Source organism: Oncorhynchus gorbuscha, linkage group LG09, assembly GCF_021184085.1.
Source record: "Oncorhynchus gorbuscha isolate QuinsamMale2020 ecotype Even-year linkage group LG09, OgorEven_v1.0, whole genome shotgun sequence".
Classification (NCBI taxonomy): Eukaryota; Metazoa; Chordata; class Actinopteri; order Salmoniformes; family Salmonidae; genus Oncorhynchus; species Oncorhynchus gorbuscha.
This window is the reverse complement of record NC_060181.1, coordinates 13939101-13959241: the sequence shown is the minus strand read 5'-3', so window position 1 is coordinate 13959241 and position 20141 is coordinate 13939101. Positions and strand designations below refer to the sequence as shown.

At 44.8% G+C, this 20141-nt stretch overlaps 2 protein-coding genes across 3 annotated transcripts in view; one reads left to right on the top strand and one right to left on the bottom strand.

Annotated features, from left to right (window-relative positions):
- Nucleotides 1-4510: 4510 nt before the first annotated feature.
- On the bottom strand, nucleotides 4511-11757 carry LOC124043191 (trafficking protein particle complex subunit 3-like). Of its 2 annotated transcripts, none has more exons than XM_046361481.1 (5): nucleotides 11594-11757; nucleotides 8806-8903; nucleotides 7710-7809; nucleotides 6248-6430; nucleotides 4511-4845 (listed from the first exon to the last, which is right to left on the bottom strand). In XM_046361481.1, the coding sequence occupies exons 1-5, from the start codon at nucleotides 11633-11635 to the stop codon at nucleotides 4726-4728; spliced, it is 543 nt and encodes a 180-aa protein (XP_046217437.1). In that variant the 5' UTR covers nucleotides 11636-11757; the 3' UTR covers nucleotides 4511-4725. The 2 variants fall into 2 exon arrangements, with proteins under 2 accessions (XP_046217437.1, XP_046217438.1); XM_046361482.1 differs by having other exon boundaries at nucleotides 8806-8973; nucleotides 11594-11747.
- A 17-nt stretch (nucleotides 11758-11774) lies between these two features.
- The window catches only part of LOC124043190 (zinc finger protein 345-like), an 8772-nt gene continuing 405 nt past the window's right edge, over nucleotides 11775-20141 (top strand). Inside the window, exons 1-2 of the mRNA XM_046361480.1 lie at nucleotides 11775-12069; nucleotides 17999-20141. The exon at nucleotides 17999-20141 is cut by the window's right edge and continues 405 nt beyond it. Of these exons, the coding sequence (XP_046217436.1) occupies nucleotides 11895-12069; nucleotides 17999-20141 (2318 nt within the window). The 5' untranslated portion in view covers nucleotides 11775-11894. The remainder of the gene's footprint in view (nucleotides 12070-17998) is intronic.

Sequence of the window (20141 nt, the reverse complement as noted above, 5' to 3'; positions counted from 1 at the left end):
CGTGGTAATGGCTGGAGTGGAATAGTATCACATACATCAAACACGTGGTTTGTTGCCATCCCTTTGGCTCCGTTACAGACGTTATTATGAGCTGTCCTCCCCTCAGCAGCCTCCACTGATGCATAGACACACCTTATAGGCCTACAGAATGCATATATACTGTATGTGGGTGTAAACTAGAGCAGGAGCTCTTCTTGTCTCACGTTGACGCCCTCACAGTGTGTCCACTTTCCAATGTTTATCCTTTCAAATGTCTCTGATTTTACAGGCTGAGCAATGAGTGACCGCCAGTTAGCAATGAGTGACCGCCAGTTAGCAATGAGTGTCAGCCAGTTAGCAATGAGTGTCAGCCAGTTAGCAATGAGTGTCAGCCAGTTAGCAATGAGTGTCAGCCAGTTAGCAATGAGTGACCGCCAGTTAGCAATGAGTGACCGCCAGTTAGCAATGAGTGTCCGCCAGTTAACAATGAGTGTCAGCCAGTTAGCAATGAGTGTCAGCCAGTTAGCAATGAGTGTCAGCCAGTTAGCAATGAGTGTCAGCCAGTTAGCAATGAGTGTCAGCCAGTTAGCAATGAGTGTCAGCCAGTTAGCAATGAGTGTCAGCCAGTTAGCAATGAGTGTCAGCCAGTTAGCAATGAGTGACCGCCAGTTAGCAATGAGTGACCGCCAGTTAGCAATGAGTGTCAGCCAGTTAGCAATGAGTGACCGCCAGTTAGCAATGAGTGTCAGACAGTTAGCAATGAGTGTCAGCCAGTTAGCAATGAGTGTCAGCCAGTTAGCAATGAGTGTCAGCCAGTTAGCAATGAGTGTCAGCCAGTTAGCAATGAGTGTGAGCAATGAGTGTCAGCCAGTTAGCAATGAGTGTCAGCCAGTTAGCAATGAGTGTCAGCCAGTTACCAATGAGTGTCAGCCAGTTAGCAATGAGTATCAGCCAGTTAGCAATGAGTATCAGCCAGTTAGCAATGAGTGTCAGCCAGTTAGCAATGAGTGTCAGCCAGTTAGCAATGAGTGTCAGCCAGTTAGCAATGAGTGTCAGCCAGTTAGCAATGAGTGTCAGCCAGTTAGCAATGAGTGTCAGCCAGTTAGCAATGAGTGTCAGCCAGTTAGCAATGAGTGACAGCCAGTTAGCAATGAGTGTCAGCCAGTTAGCAATGAGTGTCAGCCAGTTAGCAATGAGTGTCAGCCAGTTAGCAATGAGTGTCAGCCAGTTAGCAATGAGTATCAGCCAGTTAGCAATGAGTATCAGCCAGTTAGCAATGAGTGACAGCCAGTTAGCAATGAGTGTCAGCCAGTTAGCAATGAGTGTCAGCCAGTTAGCAATGAGTGCAAGTTGCAATGAGTGTCAGCCAGTTAGCAATGAGTGTTCAGCCAGCCAGTTAGCAATCAGCCAGTTAGCAATGAGTGTCAGCCAGTTAGCAATGAGTGACCGCCAGTTAGCAATGAGTGACAGCCAGTTAGCAATGAGTGTCAGCCAGTTAGCAATGAGTGTCAGCCAGTTAGCAATGAGTGTCAGCCAGTTAGCAATGAGTGACCGCCAGTTAGCAATGAGTGAGCAGTGCAGCCAGTTAGCAATGAGTGTCAGACAGTTAGCAATGAGTGTCAGCCAGTTAGCAATGAGTGTCAGCCAGTTAGCAATGAGTGTCAGCCAGTTAGCAATGAGTGTCAGCCAGTTAGCAATGAGTGACCGCCAGTTAGCAATGAGTGTCAGCCAGTTAGCAATGAGTGTCAGCCAGTTAGCAATGAGTGTCAGCCAGTTAGCAATGAGTGTCAGCCAGTTAGCAATGAGTGTCAGCCAGTTAGCAATGAGTGTCAGCCAGTTAGCAATGAGTGACCGCCAGTTAGCAATGAGTGTCAGCCAGTTAGCAATGAGTGTCAGCCAGTTAGCAATGAGTGTCAGCCAGTTAGCAATGAGTATCAGCCAGTTAGCAATGAGTATCAGCCAGTTAGCAATGAGTGTCAGCCAGTTAGCAATGAGTGTCAGCCAGTTAGCAATGAGTGTCAGCCAGTTAGCAATGAGTGTCAGCCAGTTAGCAATGAGTGTCAGCCAGTTAGCAATGAGTGTCAGCCAGTTAGCAATGAGTGACCGCCAGTTAGCAATGAGTGACAGCCAGTTAGCAATGAGTGTCAGCCAGTTAGCAATGAGTGTCAGCCAGTTAGCAATGAGTGTCAGCCAGTTAGCAATGAGTGTCAGCCAGTTAGCAATGAGTGACCGCCCAGTCCCTGCAGGATGGAAAGCAGGCAGACATCAAACACGCATTGATTGTATCAAACCTGTCTTGAACTGTCTGTCTGTCGAGGGGAGGTTGTTTTACCATTATCATACATTCCATTTGATAAAATAATGATGTGCAGAGTAACATACTTACCCACATATGTAAACCTTAATGTTTTTCAATGCCATAAATACCAACGGCACCAAAATCTGAGGATCACCACCCATCCCAAATCATAACCTTCAGCATTAAAGGGGATAACACAAAACTGATCTTGGATCAGTGTCTAAGGGGAAACTTCATTTTACTCTCAAAATGGGAAAGCAAGCTGAAGAGAGAAATGTTTTTGTAGAGTGTTGGGGAATTCAAAGCCCACCGTGACCTCTGGTGGCTACAGTCAGTAGTGCAATCTGATTATCTCAAATCATGGAACCGTGTGTGTGTGTGTGTGAGAGAGAGAGAAATAGCCAGCTCTGTGAGCTCAGCGGTGATTGACGAGGTGAGCGGTTGAGTTGGTGACTACCGGATGACATCAGTTCATTCACAGGTGTTACAGCCAGAATGGGCCTCTGGCTCAGGAACCAGAGACCTTTAACAACGTCTTGCCTTGCTAGCCCCTTCCAAACACCCTGCCCTCTCTCGCTCTCACACACACACACCTCTGTTCTTGGCACCCTGTTAAAAATGTCTGTTCCTAAAACATGGCTGTCAGACACACAGGCACATACTTCCACAGGTCCTGATTGCTTCTATGTAACCTGAACAAACCTCCGAGAGGCATTAGGTGTGTGTTATTGTTGCTTGACTGGACAAAGCTGCCCCAGAGGAACAATAGTCCCACAGTGCACTGGGGGGTGTACCCGGCGACCAGCCACAGGGGAGGAGTCTGCGTGACACTTCATTACATTCGTGTGAGGAGACCTGCAACAGGTTAACGAGGCACACAGGCCCTACTATGTTACTCACTGACAAAAGTGTTTCACCACTTAGGGGCCAGCTGAAGCTGTGATTACTGCAGTGATACAGCACCCATTGGATATGTCATGATGACTTTATTAATAATGACATCAGCCTACTTCATTTACCACTGCCATACAGTGTGACAGTATCTAGCATGACAACAGAGAAATATCTTATACACATAGATATTAATAGAATCTTGACGATCTTTCATTTAAAAAAGGTGACAGACAAAAGTGAAATATATATATATATGTTTTTATCACTGTGTACAACACAATAGAGACCATCAACTTTGACTTTATGAACTTAACAGAATTGCAAGTCAATCAAAAAACATTATGGTAAGACTCCTGGCCCTAGAAATTAACATATGAGATGAAGTATCCAAGGAGTTCCTCATCAAAGGAGCAGAGATGAACGTTGAATGGTTGGGGGAGGAGGAGGGTCAGATGAGCAGAAGGTCAGGAGTCATAGTTCTGCAGAAGGGTGCATCCGTAGAGAATGATAGAGCCCTTTAGTGGCCAAAAAGGCAGTTTTAGCATGGGCAGCGTCAGAGGGCTTCCACCATTTCAAAGTAGTGAACTGAGTGGGGATTCCTATGGGTTGTAGCCTCAATGGCACCGTCACAGACACAATAGTGGCAAAGATGAGTCCTCTACCCATCTCTATGGGTACATCTCAAAAACCACCTCTCCTTTACTTTATTTGCACTACTATCGCTGGTAGTTATAAAGCATTTATAAGTTCATTCCACTCCAAACTATCTTTTGTTATTGTTTTCATTAGTCCACTGTTGACATAGTCTCACAGTGTTTTGCATGTCAGCAGTCAACTTTTCAAGATATCGGGACTGTTAAGAAGCAGTGTCACCGGCCAAGTCATCCTGATGTAAAATGCATCATATATGGTAAAACGCATATAACTTCCACCGGTCAGACCTTTGTATTTAGACCAGTGGAGAGGAAGGAAAGGAGACATGGAGAGGAAGGAAAGGAGACATGGAGAGGAAGGAAAGGACACATGGAGAGGAAGGAAAGGACACATGGAGAGGAAGGAAAGGACACATGGAGAGGAAGGAAAGGACACATGGAGAGGAAGATGGATTTCAGACGCGCCCAAGGAATTGATTTCTTGACTCTCGCTCTCTCTTTTCATTCAGTCTCTCAGTCAAGGGTTTATCATTATACATCTCTCTCTCTCTCTCTCTTTTCATTCAGTCTCTCAGTCAAGGGTTTATCATTATACATCTCTCTCTCTCTCTCTTTTCATTCAGTCTCTCAGTCAAGGGTTTATCATTATACATCTCTCTCTCTCTCTCGCTCTCTCTTTTCATTCAGTCTCTCAGTCAAGGGTTTATCATTATACATCTCTCTCTCTCTCTCTCGCTCTCTCTTTTCATTCAGTCTCTCAGTCAAGGGTTTATCATTATACATCTCTCTCTCGCTCTCTCTCTCTCCGTACCGCCTTGAGTGACATCAGATTGAGGATGGATGGAGAGCAGGAAAAGAAGAGTGGTGGAGGGTGGTGCTTTCTCCCTCCCTCTGTTTCCCTCACTCATCGCCGGCCGGAAAGTTCTCCTCCATCCTCTTGATGAACTTCATGCGGATCTCTGTGACATTGTCTCCTCTCAGGGTGTCCTGAGCAAACTTCACATCCACTGCCATCTGTACCTGGAGGAGAGAGGAAGATATTATTCACAACATGTGAACATAATAATATACACTGAGTGTACAAAACATTAAGAACACCTGCTCTTTCCAAGAATAACTGACCAGGTGAATCCAGGTGAAAGCTATGATCCCTTACTGATGTCACCTGTTAAATCCACTTCAATCAGTGTAGATGAAGGGGAGGTGACAGGTTAAAGAAGGATGTTTAAGCCTAGAGACAAAGGAGGCATGGCTTGTGTGTGTGACATTCAGAGGCTCCCCGGTTTGTGTCAAGAACTGCAATGCTGTTGGGTATTTCACACTCAACAGTTTGCGTGTATCAAGAATGGTCGACCACCCACACGACAACCAGCAAACTTGACAACTGTGGGAAGCATTTCAATCAACATGGGCCAGCATCCCTGTGGAACGCTTTGGACACCTTGTAGAGTCAACATGGGCCAGCATCCCTGTGGAACGCTTTGGACACCTTGTAGAGTCAACATGGGCCAGCATCCCTGTGGAACGCTTTGGACACCTTGTAGAGTCAACATGGGCCAGCATCCCTGTGGAACGCTTTGGACACCTTGTAGAGTCAACATGGGCCAGCATCCCTGTGGAACGCTTTGGACACCTTGTAGAGTCAACATGGGCCAGCATCCCTGTGGAACGCTTTGGACACCTTGTAGAGTCAACATGGGCCAGCATCCCTGTGGAACGCTTTGGACACCTTGTAGAGTCAACATGGGCCAGCATCCCTGTGGAACGCTTTGGACACCTTGTAGAGTCAACATGGGCCAGCATCCCTGTGGAACACTTTGGACACCTTGTAGAGTCAACATGGGCCAGCATCCCTGTGGGAACGCTTTGGACACCTTGTAGAGTCAACATGGGCCAGCATCCCTGTGGAACGCTTTGGACACCTTGTAGAGTCAACATGGGCCAGCATCCCTGTGGAACGCTTTGAACACCTTGTAGAGTCAACATGGGCCAGCATCCCTGTGGAACGCTTTGGACACCTTGTAGAGTCAACATGGGCCAGCATCCCTGTGGAACGCTTTGGACACCTTGTAGAGTCAACATGGGCCAGCATCCCTGTGGAACGCTTTGGACACCTTGTAGAGTCAACATGGGCCAGCATCCCTGTGGAACGCTTTGGACACCTTGTAGAGTCCATGAGGGGGGGGGGGGGGGGGGGACTCAATATTAAGGTGGTGTTCCTACTGTTTGGTGTACTCAGTGTAAGTCACACAAATAGAATGCTCACACTACCAACACCCTGTGCAGGCTCTGTTATTTTCTTTTCACATTATCCTTTTCTAGCACAGTTCCAACAGAGATGCTGGATACGCATCCAGACCAGCACAGTACAGCTTGGTTAGGCTAGTGTGAAAAGGCCTAAAGAAGCAGCATCTATCTTTACCATCTCCAGAGCTCCTCGGAGTACCCCACACAGCAGGTTGGAGTAGACCAGGGAGCTGTGGTTGTCAGGCAGCTCTACAAAGTCCACAAGGGGGTTACTCTCCAGGATAAGGGACAACTCATCCCCTGCTGGGCTCCAGTTGGTCACACTGGGGGTGATGCCCAGGTACATCTTAAACGCCACCTAGTGGACAACACATGCAATCATACAATGGTGTTAGTGTTACAATGATGTTAGTACTGCATTTACAAATGGAACAGAGACTATCGCTCTCATAAGAGTCATCAGTGAATGCAGACACTGACATTGTCACATGAGTTGTACTGAGAGAGGGTTGAAGAGAGAGGACTAGGCCAGGGAGTGGACAATCTTTCTTTACCAGGGTCTCACAACAAGTGATCCAGTCGTTGATCCAGTCTTTGATCCAGTCGTTGAGATCTGCCCTTGTGAAGGTCTCTTTTTAAAAACTGTATGATGGTAGTTCGGTTGTTAGTCAATGTCAAAGCTTGCTAGCGAGAGCTGCCCCGTCTTGCGGTTGAGTTGCTGAAATGTGCATAAACTGGGGACATATGCAACTCTGGTCTCTAAACGCTCTTGTCGCAGAGTGCTAAGTCGCCATGTGTCTCCTCCTTGAACATGACTGCTCGCTGGTAGCAAGGTGGCTGATTATCTCAGTCTAAACGGCAGTTGAGGCTACCAGTTCAATATCCAGCACAACATTCCATACTACTGCCTTCCCTATAACTGAACCTACAGTGAGAGGTTAGACCTGTGAAAGGACTTAGTAGCACTGTTAGAACAGAGTGCTGAGGGAGCCTGGATGTCAACCACCAGGTGAGACAAGTAGTGTTTGAGCTTGACAGGTCTACAGCGATTTAGTACTGGGCCTGATGCTCAGGAGTACAGCAGACTACTGTCTGACCACATAGACACAAGCACGAGTTTGTGTATGTGCGCATGGTCATTCCTTCAGTGTGAACTAAATGTACTTAGGCAAGGGGTGGTTTCACCTTGGTTGTAGGTTGACAATGCTGCCAGGACTATTGTATAACAAAGACAACAAGCAGTGAAGGACAAGAGCCCACACACACACACGGGGGAAAGCGGCCAGTTGGCTTTGCGGTGGCATAGCTGAGATGCTTCCCTAGCTGAGTGAGTGCAGAAAAATGAAAAGCAGTAGAGAGGAGCTATGAAAGCTCAGAAACTACGCAGACTACTGCAGGTTGGAGTTCAAATTCCAGTCGCTGACTCCCTCGCTCTCTAACTCACTCATTCACTCGTTCATAGTCAACCTCCTTCCCTCAGTCTTTTTCCCAGCTCTCTCTCTCCCTCCCCCTCCCTCTCTCCTGTCCTTTTCTCTTTCCCTGTCAGTTTCTTTCTTCATCTTTTCTTCCCCCTCGCCTCTCTTTTCTGGGAGGGTTCCACGGTCACGCTCTGATTGGCTCAGGGACGTTCCTGTTACCTTAGCGATGACATCAGCCGTTTCTCTGAAATCCTGACACCTCCCAATGCTGGATCGCGCCAAGAAGTCTTCAATGAGACGCACTCCGATATTATATCCCCTGGGAAAAAACAAGAGGGGAAAAAACAGTGAGTAAAGAATGGTGCCAAATACTCTACCACTTTAGAGCAGAGATTCACACGTCCCTTAAAGATGTCTTACTCTACCACTTTAGAGCAGAGATTCACACCTCCCTTAAAGATGTCTTAATCTACCACTTTAGAGCAGAGATTCACACCTCCCGTAAAGATGTCTTAATCTACCACTTTAGAGCAGAGATTCACACCTCCCTTAAAGATGTCTTACTCTACCACTATAGAGCAGAGATTCACACCTCCCTTAAAGATGTCTTACTCTACCACTATAGAGCAGAGATTCACACCTCCCTTAAAGATGTCTTACTCTACCACTATAGAGCAGAGATTCACACCTCCCTTAAAGATGTCTTACTCTACCACTATAGAGCAGAGATTCACACCTCCCTTAAAGATGTCTTACTCTACCACTACAGAGCAGAGATTCACACCTCCCTTAAATATTTCAGACATGAACACTGGCGGCTTAGTCAGACCTCAATGCTGAATTGAGCAAAGCTGAAAGAAAGAGGGAGAGAGCTACAGACAAACATCTGGACCCTATTAAGGAGTAAGATGAGATCGTCACCTGATTGTACCATATATGGGACGTGCTACAGTAGGTGTATTAGTTAGGCAGAGCAGAAAACCTTTACAGACCCTTTCAGACCAACTCACACACTACATCATTGGTTTATTGGTTTCTAGGGTTAAGTTCAAGAGGGATGGAGAATTTGTCCGTGTGCTGCAGGTTAACGGGAAAATTCAGAGGCTGAAAGCAGTAGCTCCACTTTATCCATTTGCAGAGTAAAGGATAAACTGAAAATGAAACGTTGAGGAGTGGCACATTTTACAAGTTCACAACAAGCAGCACACTTCACACACACACACGTGACTCAATTACTCTCCTTGTCTCCTTTCCTTGATCGATTATAAGTGAAAGGGCTAAGCAGAGTTTGTTGAGAAGAAGATAAGAGACTCACATCTTATCCAGTTGTTTGTTGACCTCCTCGTCGTTCTCATAGTCCTTACACAGCTGGGTTACCAGGGCTCCATACGTCAGAGTGAACAACTCAGAGTTCTACACAGAGAAACAGAGATCTATTGGGTGAAATTCCACAGTGTGCCATCACAGCCGCAAGATTTGTGACCTGTTGCCAAAAGAAAAGGGCAACCAGTGAAAAACATACACCATTGTAAATATAACCCATATTTAAAAAGTTAGGACACAGATTCAAGTTAGTTTTTTTACCATTTTCTACATTGTAGAATAATAGAGGACATCAAAACTATGAAATAACATTTATTTATTTGACCTATATTTAACTAGGCAAGTCAGTTAAGAACAAACTCTTATTTTCAATGACGGCCTTGGAACAGTGGGTTAACTGCCATGTTCAGAACGACAGATTTTTACCTTGTCAGCTCGGGGAATCGATCTTGCAACCATTCGGTTACTAGTCCAATGCCCTAACCATTAGGCTACCTGCCGCCCCAATGCAATCATGTAGTAAACAAAAAAAGTGTTTAACAATATTTGAGATTCTTCAAAGTAGCCACCCTTTGCCTTGACGACAGCTTGGCATTATCAGAAACCAGCTTCAGAGAGTAGTCAACGGGATGTTTTTCCAACAGTCTTCAAGGAGTTCCCACATATGCTGAGCACTTGTTGGCTGCTTTTCCTTCACTGCGGTCCAACTCATCCCAAACAATCTCAATTGGGTTGAGGTCAGGTGATTGTGGAGGCCAGGTCATCTGATGCAGCACCATCCCTCTCCTTCTTGGTCAAATAGCCCTTACACAGCCTGGATGTGTTGGATCATTGTCCTGTTGAAAAACAAATGATAGTCCCACTATGGGCAAACAAGATGAGATGGCTTATCGGTGCAGAATGTTGAGGTAGCCATGCTGATTAAGTGTGCCTTGAATTCTAAATAAATCACTGACAGTGACACCAGAAAAGCACCATCACACCACCACCTCCATAGTTCACGGTGGGAATCACACATGCGGGAGATCATCCGTTCACCTACTCCACATCTCACAAAGACACGGCGGTTGGAACCAAAAATCTCACATCTGGACTCATCAGAGCAAAGGCCAAATTTCCACCAGTCTAATGTCCATTGCTCGTGTTTCTTGGTCCAAGCAAGTCTCTTCTTATTATTGGTGTCCTTTAGTAGTGGTTTCTTTGACGCCATTAGACCATGAAGGCCTGATTCACGCAGTCTCCTCTGAACAGTTGATGTTGAGATGTGTCTGTTACTTGAACTCCGTGAAGCATTTATTTGTGCTGAAATTTCAAAGGCTGGTAACTCCAATGAACGTATCCTCAGCAGCAGACGTAACCCTGGGTCTTCCATTCCTGTGGCGGTCCTCATGAGAGCCAGTTTCATCATAGCGCTTGATGGTTTTTGCGACTGCACTTGAAGAAAAAGTTATTGAAATGTTCCATATTGACTGACCTTCATGTCTTAACGTAATGATGGACTGTTGTTTCGCTTTGCTTATTTGAGCTATTCTTGCCATAATATGGACATGGGCTTTACCATTTAGGGCTACCGTCTATATACCACCCCTACCATGTCACAACACAACTGATTGGCTCAAAAGCATTAAGAAGGAAAGAAATTCCACAAATTAACAAGGCACACTTGTTAATATAAATGCATTCCAGGTGACTACCTCATGAAGCTGGTTGAGAGAAAGCCAAGAGTGTGCAAAGTTGTCATCAAGGCAAAGGGTGGCTACTTATAAACTTAATATATATATCTTAATATATATATTTAGATTTGTTTAATGCTTTTTTGGTTACTACGTTATTCCATGTGTTATTCCATAGTTGATGTTTTCACTATTATTCTACAATGTAGAAAGCTGTAAAAACAAAGAAAAAAACATGAGTAGGTGTGTCCTAAATTGACTGGTACAGGAGTTACAACACTGTATATAGACATTTTAAATGTTATTTTGGAACTGAGTGTAATGTTTACTGTTCATGTTTTATTGTTAATTTCACTTTTGTTTATTATCTATTTCACTTGCTTTGGCAATGTAAACATGTTTTCCATCCCAATAAAGCCCCTTATAATGAAATTGAATAGAGTAGGAGAAAACTTAGTTGCCAGCACCCCCTGGTGTAAAAACGTCAAAACTACAAACATCTTTAATTGATTCAAAGACAGTGAATGATTTATTATATTGTAGATAAGTCATTTTCACAAATTAATTCGGCCTTACTAAAGTACGTAGCGTAGACTTGGGTCGGGTACATGGGTCAGCTACCTACGATGAAGAACCAATATCATCGGGGCAAATTTTGATATGCCAATTGCCATCCATGCCAGGCTAACAGCTCATGTTTAACAAATGCGAAAGGTAACTATGACCGAATAAAACAATTATAAACACTTACTGGCATTTTAGTAACTAGCTAGCTGCAAAAAAGTTGCAGTGACTTAGTGAGTGTACCATGGTCCTAGAATAGCGAATTAAATGCTAGTTACAATAACTTGATAGCCAGACTAGCTTCCTGTATTTGTCATTCATTAAATGATCACTGAATATCAAATTTGCACTACAGTTAAGCTGATGTGTCGGTAATACTTCATCAAAACACGCATTGTTATATTAACACCTTAAGCTGTTTTTGGCGCTTAATAAAAGGTCATTTTTGTCGTTAAATTAGCTACCGTTAGTTTAACTTAATACTGTAGCTAGCTAGCATTAATTGAGTATGCTAAGTAGCATTAGCATAACGCGACTCCTTACCATCTTCTTGCCGTCTGTGGTTCGGTGGGATTGCCTTGACATAGTGTATTGGGTTACAGGCTTGTACAGATGATTGAGTAGTTCCTTTATCCTTTATTTATCCGTTTCTTTGAGAGCGGTCCCTGTGATCTATTTTCTTTCTCAGCTGTCAAACACCCAACTTCCTGAAAAACAGGAACCGGAATCAGCGGAGGATTGTGGGAAATAGCAGCACCATCATCTGGAATACATTGTCTTCCTCTGGCGTAAAAAATATAGCTGACAAAAACACAAAGAAACCTCGACTTTCATACCTCTCAAAATGTCAAAACTGGCGTTGTTCAATGTGTATATTACTGAACGGCTAACAGCGGCGGCTGTAGAGATAGCTGGAGTAGTAGAGAGAACAGTAACTGAATACCAGGAGGAAATCTCTCGTTCAAAGGAGGAGAACGAACGTCTTCGACGTCTGCTGGATTTCAAACCGCACGGAACAGGTTTGTGTTGATTTAACGGTACATCGATCGAATCAAGTACCGATAGTTAATAATGTAAATACCCACTACTTGCTCTGTTCAACTTGAATCAGCAGTATTTGGGGATTTATTTATCAAACAGTAACTAACTAGCAAGGTAAACATCTTATAAACAAAACATGAGCTAATGTTATTGCATGAGTTTCATAGGACTGGCGTTCTATAGCACAGCGGGTCCCAAACTAGGGGTCGCGACCCCATGTTTAATTCCACAATATATATATTACTCCGCAAAAAAAAAAAAAAAATCCCTTTTTCAGGACCCTGTCTTTCAAAGATAATTCGTAAAAATCCAAATAACTTCACAGATCTTCATTGTAAAGGGTTTAAATACTGTGTCCCATGCTTGTTCAATGAACCATAACAATTCCTGTGGGACTGTCGTTAAGACACTAACAGCTTACAGACCGTAGGCAATTAAGGTTACAGTTATGAACACTTCAGACACTGCAGAGGCCTTTCTACTGACTGAAAAACACCAAAAGAAAGATAATATAATAATAATAATATATGCCATTTAGCAGACGCTTTTATCCAAAGCGACTTACAGTCATGTGTGCATACATTCTGCGATAACAACATTAGACCATTAGACCATAACAACATTAGACCATTAGACCATAACAACATTAGACCATTAGACCATAACAACATTAGACCATTAGACCATAACAGCATTAGACCATAACAACATTAGACCATAACAACATTAGACCATAACAACATTGCCCAGGGTCCCTGCTCATCTGTGTGAATGTGCCTTAGGCATGCTGCAAGGAGGCATGAGGACTGCAGATGTGGCCAGGGCAATACATTTCAATGTCCGTACTGCGAGACGCCGAAGACAGCACCACGGGGAGACAGGACGGACAGCTGATTGTCCTCGCAGTGGCAGACCACGTGTAACAACACCTGCACAGGATCGGTACATCGGAACATCACACCTGCAGGACAGGTACAGGGTGGCAACAACAACTGCCTGAGTTACACCAGGAATGCACAATCCCTCTATCAGTGCTCACTGTCCGCAATAGGCTGAGGCTGGACTGAGGGCTTGTAGGCCTGTTGTAAGGCAGGTCCTCACCAGACATCACCGGCAACAGCGTCACCTATGGGCACAAACCCACCGTGACTGGACCAGACAGGACAGCGAAAAAGTGCTCTTCACTGACAAGTCACGGTTTTGTCTCACCAGGGGTGATGGTCGGATTCGCGTTTATTGTTGAAGGAATGAGCGTTACACCGAGGCCTGTATTCTAGAGCGGTTTGGAGTTGGAGGGTCCGTCATAGTCTGGGGCGGTGTGTCACAGCATCATCGGACTGAGCTTGTTGTCATTGCAGGCAATCTCAACGCTGTGCGTTACAGGGAAGACATCCTCCTCCCTCATGTGGTACCCTTCCTGCAGGCTCATCCTGACATGACCCTCCAGCATGACAATGCCACCAGCCATACTGCTTATTCTGTGCGTGATTTCCTGCAAGACAGGAATGTCATTGTTCTGCCACGGCCTGCAACGAGCCCAGATCACGTCTGGGACCTATTGGATCGGAGGATGAGGGCTAGGGCCACTCCCCCCAGAAATGTCCGGGAACTGGCAGGTGCCTTGGTGGAAGAGTAGGGTAACATCTCATAGCAGGAACTGGCAAATCTGGTGCAGTCCATGAGGAGGAGATGCACTGCAGTACTTAATGCAGCTGGTGGCCACACCAGATACTGACTGTTACTTTTGATCTTGAGAGGACGTATCTCTCTCTAATATATATATGTATATAGTAAGGTCATCTTTGTCACTCAATCATTGTAATGTGGCTAACCTTAAATCTAAATGAGACTTATTCAAATCTATTCAAATTCAACCAGAGAGCGCCCTTAAATCGTGAGAAAAGGCTATACTTGACCGTTGCACTTTAATCATTTCCATGGTGAATGGCTAAGCCTGCTATGCTATGAAGCCACACACTATTGCAGAGACTTTGATGTTACTGGCCACAATTGATATGGTGAAAACAATGTGTGGGGAGGCAAAGGCACAAAAACTCACAATACCTTTGTCAGATAACACTATGAAACTAAGAATTGATGCTATTGCTAAAAGGCAAGAGGAAACTCTGACTGAATGACTCAAATGCTCTCCAAATTGATGTAAGCTGTGATGGCCGAGATGCATTGTCTTTGGTTCGCTTCATGTCGGGGATGCTATTTACGAGGACATATTCTTCTGTATTACGATTCCCGAGCATAAAACGGCACAGGGGATGCAGTTAAGCAGAAACCACGCCCCGTTATTCAGAGGGGCATTCTACTACGCTCCCATTGGCTAGTTAGCGTTGTCTCACACACAGGCAGTCAGCGCAGAGACAGTGACCTTCCAAAGTATTGATGGAAAGTGTAATTGAACAATTAGCTGCCTACCATAATGCAGGCCTATGATTATCATGTTTGGTAACATTTGCCTGTGGATTTATTTTCAAAGTTTGAATTAGTTGTACAAATGTTTCAGAGAAGCTGAATTCCCTCAATTGAAGGTCAGCTAAGTTAACCTAGGGTACTTAACGTTACTAGCTTGGTATTTGAAGTTATATATATATATATTAGTTTATTATTAGGTAAAAGCACATGCTTATTATTAATAATTTCTCAAATATTTTAGCTAATCATTCATTCGAATACACTGCTACAGCCATTGAATCTGTCTTTGAGCGTTAAGGGACGTTAATGGATAGGTCGGTGTTATTATATTTTTCAATCTTGAAATACAAGGGATAGTGTTAGTCATCAGTGACAAAAATTTTGCTCTACGTGATATTCACTTCCGGACTTGGAGAGCATTGTAGAACACCCCTCTGAATGGTTAGCTCTTTAAACAGGTTAACATTCACCAAGCTGCAGGGCCAGACGGATTACCAGGACGTGTACTCAAAGCATGAGCGGACCAACTGGCAAGTGTCTTCACTGACATTTTCATCCTCTCCCTGACTGAGCCTGTAATACCTACATGTTTCAAGCAGACCACATAGTCCCTGTGCCCAAGGAAGTGAAGGCAACCTACCTAAATGATTACCGACCCGTGGCACTCGCGTCTGTAGCCATTAAGGGCTTTGAAAGGCTGGTCATGGCTCACATCAACACCATCATCCCAGAAACCTTAGACCCACTCCAATTCGCATACCGTCCCAACAGATCCACAGATGACGCAATCTCAATCGCACTCCACACTGCCCTTTCTCACCTGGACAAAAGGAATACCTATGTGAGAATGCTGTTCATTGACTACAGCTCAGCGTTCAACACCATAGTGCCCACGAAGCTCATCACTAAGCTAAGGACCCTGAGGCTAAACACCTCCCTCTGCAACTGGATCCTGGACTTCCTGATGGTCTGCCCCCAGGTGGTAAGAGAAGGCAACAACACGTCTGCCACGCTGATCCTTAACACTGGGGCCCCTCGAGGGTGTGTACTTAGTGCCCTCCTGTACTCCCTGTTCACCCACGACTGCGTGGCCAAACATGACTCCCAACACCATCATTAAGTTTGCTGACGACACAACAGTGGTAGGCCTGATCACCGACAACGATGAGGAGGTCAGAGACCTGGCAGTGTGGTGCCATGACAACATCTCCCTCAATGTGAGCAAGACAAAGGAGCTGATCGTGGACTGCAGGAAAAGGGGGTCTGAACAGGCCCACATTAACATCAACAGGGCTGTAGTGGAGCAGGTTGAGGGCTTCAAGTTCCTTGGTGTCCACATCACCAACAAACTATCATGGTCCAAACATACCAAGACAGTCGTAAAATGGGTATGACAAGACCTTTTCCCCCTCAGGAGACTGAAAAGATTTGGCATGGGTCCCCAGATCCTCAAAGTTCTACAGCTGCACCATTGATAGCATCCTGACAGGTTGCATCCCCGCCTGGTATGGCATCGGACCATAAGGCACTACAGAGGGTAGTGTGAATGGCCCAGTACATCACTGGGGTCAAACTTCCTGCCATCCAGGACCTATACAATAGGTAATGTCAAATGAAAGCCCATATAATTGTCAGAGACTCCAGTCACCCAAGTTAGGAAAGGACATTTCTAAGTGACCCCAAACGTTTGAACTGAAGTGTGTGTGTGTGTGTATTAGTTGCCTCTTCACTGTTGATGTTGGCACACATATATATAAATAAAATAACACATCCTAGATCTGAATGAATGAAATATTCTTATTAAATACCTTTTTTCTTTACATAGTTGAATGTGCTGACAACAAAAATCACGCAAAAATTATCAATGGAAATCAAATTTATCAACCCATGGAGGTCTGGATTTGGAGTCACACTCCAAAATTAAAGTGGAAAACCACACTACAGGCTGATCCAACTTTGATGTAATATCCTTAAAACAAGTCAAAATGAGGCTCCGTAGTGTGTGTGGCCTCCCTACAATGCCTGGGCATGCTCCTGATGAGGTGGCGGATGGTCTCCTGAGGGATCTCCTCCCAGACCTGGACTAAAGCATCCGCCAACTCCTGGACAGTCTGTGGTGCAACGGCCTCCTCCACGTCTCCTGATGTACTGGCCTGTCTCCTGGTAGCGCCTCCATGCTCTGGACACTACGCTGACAGACACAGCAAACCTTCTTGCCACAGCTCGCATTGATGTTCCATCCTGGATGAGCTGCACTACCTGAGCCACTTGTGTGGGTTGTAGACTCCGTCTCATGCTACCACTAGAGTGAATGCACCGCCAGCATTCAAAGGTGACCAAAACATCAGCTGGGAAGCATAGGAATTGAGAAGTGGTCTGTGGTCCCCACCTGCAGAACAACTCCTTTATTGGGGATGTCTTGTTAATTGCCTATAATTTCCACCGGTTGTCTAATCCATTTGCACAACAGCATGTGAAATGTATTGTCAATCAGTGTTGCTTCCTAAGTGTACAGTTTGATTTCACAGAAGTGTGATTGACTTGGAGTTACATTGTGTTGTTTAAATACACATACATTATTTATATAGATATAGATATTACTCCAAACGTCAACAGTGAAGAGACAACTCCGGGATGCTGGCCTTCTGAACTATATTGTACTGAAGTATCTCTGCTCTACTCTGCTGTGCTGCCCTGGGGTGTCCAAACTTATGAAACATGAGAATGACATTCATATCCATAATTATGCATTTATGTGTAGTACAGATCAGGGACTCGTGATGTAATTCTGTTACCGTAATGAACTTTTAAATCAGTAGTTTTTGTTTGACATACATTTTTCAGGTGAAAAAACTCAAAGCGTAATTCTGCTGCCATGAAATTCCCCATATGTTGGCTGAATGCACTGACCGTAAATCACTCTGCATAAGAGTGTCCGCTGAATGACCCCTATTTGAATGTAAAAATAAACACTTGCAACGCATTCTGGGTATTATTCTAATGAGCTCTGCCCCCAAACAAGTACAAATTTGGTCGGACCAGAGTGAATCATAGACATCTAGGTACGACAAAGTACAGCAGAGTAATTCAGTAGAGTACACTACATTGTACTGTACTGTACTGTACTTTACTGTACTGTACTGTACTGTACTGTACTGTACTGTACTATACTTTACTGTATTTTACTGTGCTGTCCAAACTTGTGAAACATGGATGTCTATGATTGGTTCAGACGTCCGTGGATGTTGGAATCGAGGCCAATCTGGACCGCACCAAAGAAAGGCTATCGTGTTGAATAATGCAAGGGAGAGAGACATTCTGACATCAACGTTACCTGTCAAGGTCAGGTCTTGAGTCGGAGGAAAGTCCGAGTCCTGGACTCGGGTACTACCACACTGGATAGACATATGTTATTTACGTTTTTTAAAAGTTCAATTATGTATTGATCTCTTAATGATCCCTTTCCTCCCCTTTTTCTAGACCCCCAGCAGCTTCCTCTCCCAGTCTCTGAAGAAGAGGTTCCCCCTGAGCGGCAGAACTGTGAGCAGAAGTGGAGCCCCAGTCTGGAGAAGGACCCAGAGCCCACACAGATTAAAGATGAACAAGAGGAAATTAGGACCAATCAGGAGGAAGAGCAGCTTGAAGGGCTGGAGTCTGATACCAAAGACTCCATATTCACCGTCTGTGAGGAAAGTGACTGTGATCCGATGGATTTCTCGAGCCAAATTTCCGAGAGCAGAGAGGGGGATGTGTTATGTGTCCGCATTCCTCAAGAGATCAAAACCGAGCCTGATGGAGAGCTCTACACGGTATCAGAAGCAACCAGTGCCTCACACTCCCTCTCAGAAGGATATCCAGGCTGTTCGGCAGCTCACAGTGAAAACAGTGGAAGTGGCAATGAGGTGGAGAGTGAGGGACTACAGTCAGGATCAAAGGCACTGAAATCACCCAGAAAACAAGCAAAGAAAAGACTAAGCTCCCATACCTCTGCTGGAAGCGGGGTGACCACAAATGCTGCTCCTCCTTATTGTTGCAAGTTGTGTGGAAGTACATTTGTGTACATTGGTCCTTTAGTTAATCATGTGAAAAATGTGCACACAAAGCTTACTGCAGAATACCGTTGTGGTGTGTGTGAAGAGGTCTTTGAGTCCATAGCAAGTCTGACAGAGCACCTGCAAACCCACATTAAAGCAACACGCACTTGTAATGTTTGTGGCAAATGCTTCCCTAGTGATTCTAGTATGAGAACACACATGGTAACGCACACAGGAGAGAAACAGTATCAATGCAAAGAATGTGGGAAAAGTTTCAAAAATAAGGGCTATATGCACTTGCATATGAGGCGTCACACAGGGGAGACACCGTTTTGGTGCAAAGATTGTGGCGAAAGTTTCACTTGTAAGGGATACTTGAAAACGCATATGAAGTTCCACACAAGTGAGGAACCACAGCCCACACTGATCAAAGATAAACAACAGGAACTTGGGACCAGACAGGAGGAAGAGCAGCTTGAAGTGCTGGAGTCTGATACCAAAGACTCCATATTCACCGTCTGTGAGGAAAGTGACTGTGATCCGATGGATTTCTCGAGCCAAATTTCCGAGAGCAGAGAGGGGGATGTGTTATGTGTCCGCATTCCTCAAGAGATCAAAACCGAGCCTGATGGAGAGCTCTACACGGTATCAGAAGCAACCAGTGCCTCACACGCCCTCTCAGAAGGATATCCAGGCTGTTCGGCAGCTCACAGTGAAAACAGTGGAAGTGGCAATGAGGTGGAGAGCGAGGGACTACAGTCAGGATCAAAGGCACTGAAATCACCCAGAAAATGGGCAAGCACCCATAACCGTGCTAGAGGCAAGGTGACCACAAATGCTTCTCCTTATGGTTGCAAGCTGTGCGGAAGTACATTTGTGTACATTGGTCCTTTAGTTAATCATGTGAAAAATGTGCACACAAAGCATACGAAAATGTGTGGTGTGTGTGAGGAGGTATTCGAGTCCATAGCAAGTCTGACAGAGCACCTCCAATCCCACATTAAAGCAACACGCACTTGTAATGTTTGTGGCAAATGCTTCCCTAGTGATGCTAATCTGAGAACACACATGGTGTCTCACACAGGAGAGAAACAATATCAATGTAAGGAATGTGGGAAAAGTTTCAAAACTAAGGCATATATGAAATTGCATATGAGACTTCACACGGGGGAGAAACCATTTCAGTGCAAAGAATGTGGAGAAAGTTTCACTTGTAATGGATACTTGAGAGCACATATGAAGTTCCACACAGGGGAGAAATCATATCGGTGTAAGGACTGTGGGCAAGACTTCGACCAGAAGGAACAACTGGAAACGCACATGTGGACTCACCAAGGTCAGAAACCACATGGTTGCAAACAGTGTCCGAAAAGCTTCAAGCGCAAGGAAGAACTGACCAGACACACCGCGGTTCACACAGGAGAGAGACCTTTCAAGTGCACTGTTTGTGGACATTGCTTTGCCACCCCAGGCAACCTGACACAACACCTAACCACTCACTCTGGAGAGAAACCGTATCACTGCAAACTGTGCAGCAGATGCTTTAGAAACAATCCACTACTTAAAAGTCACCTGAGGAATCGTCACAA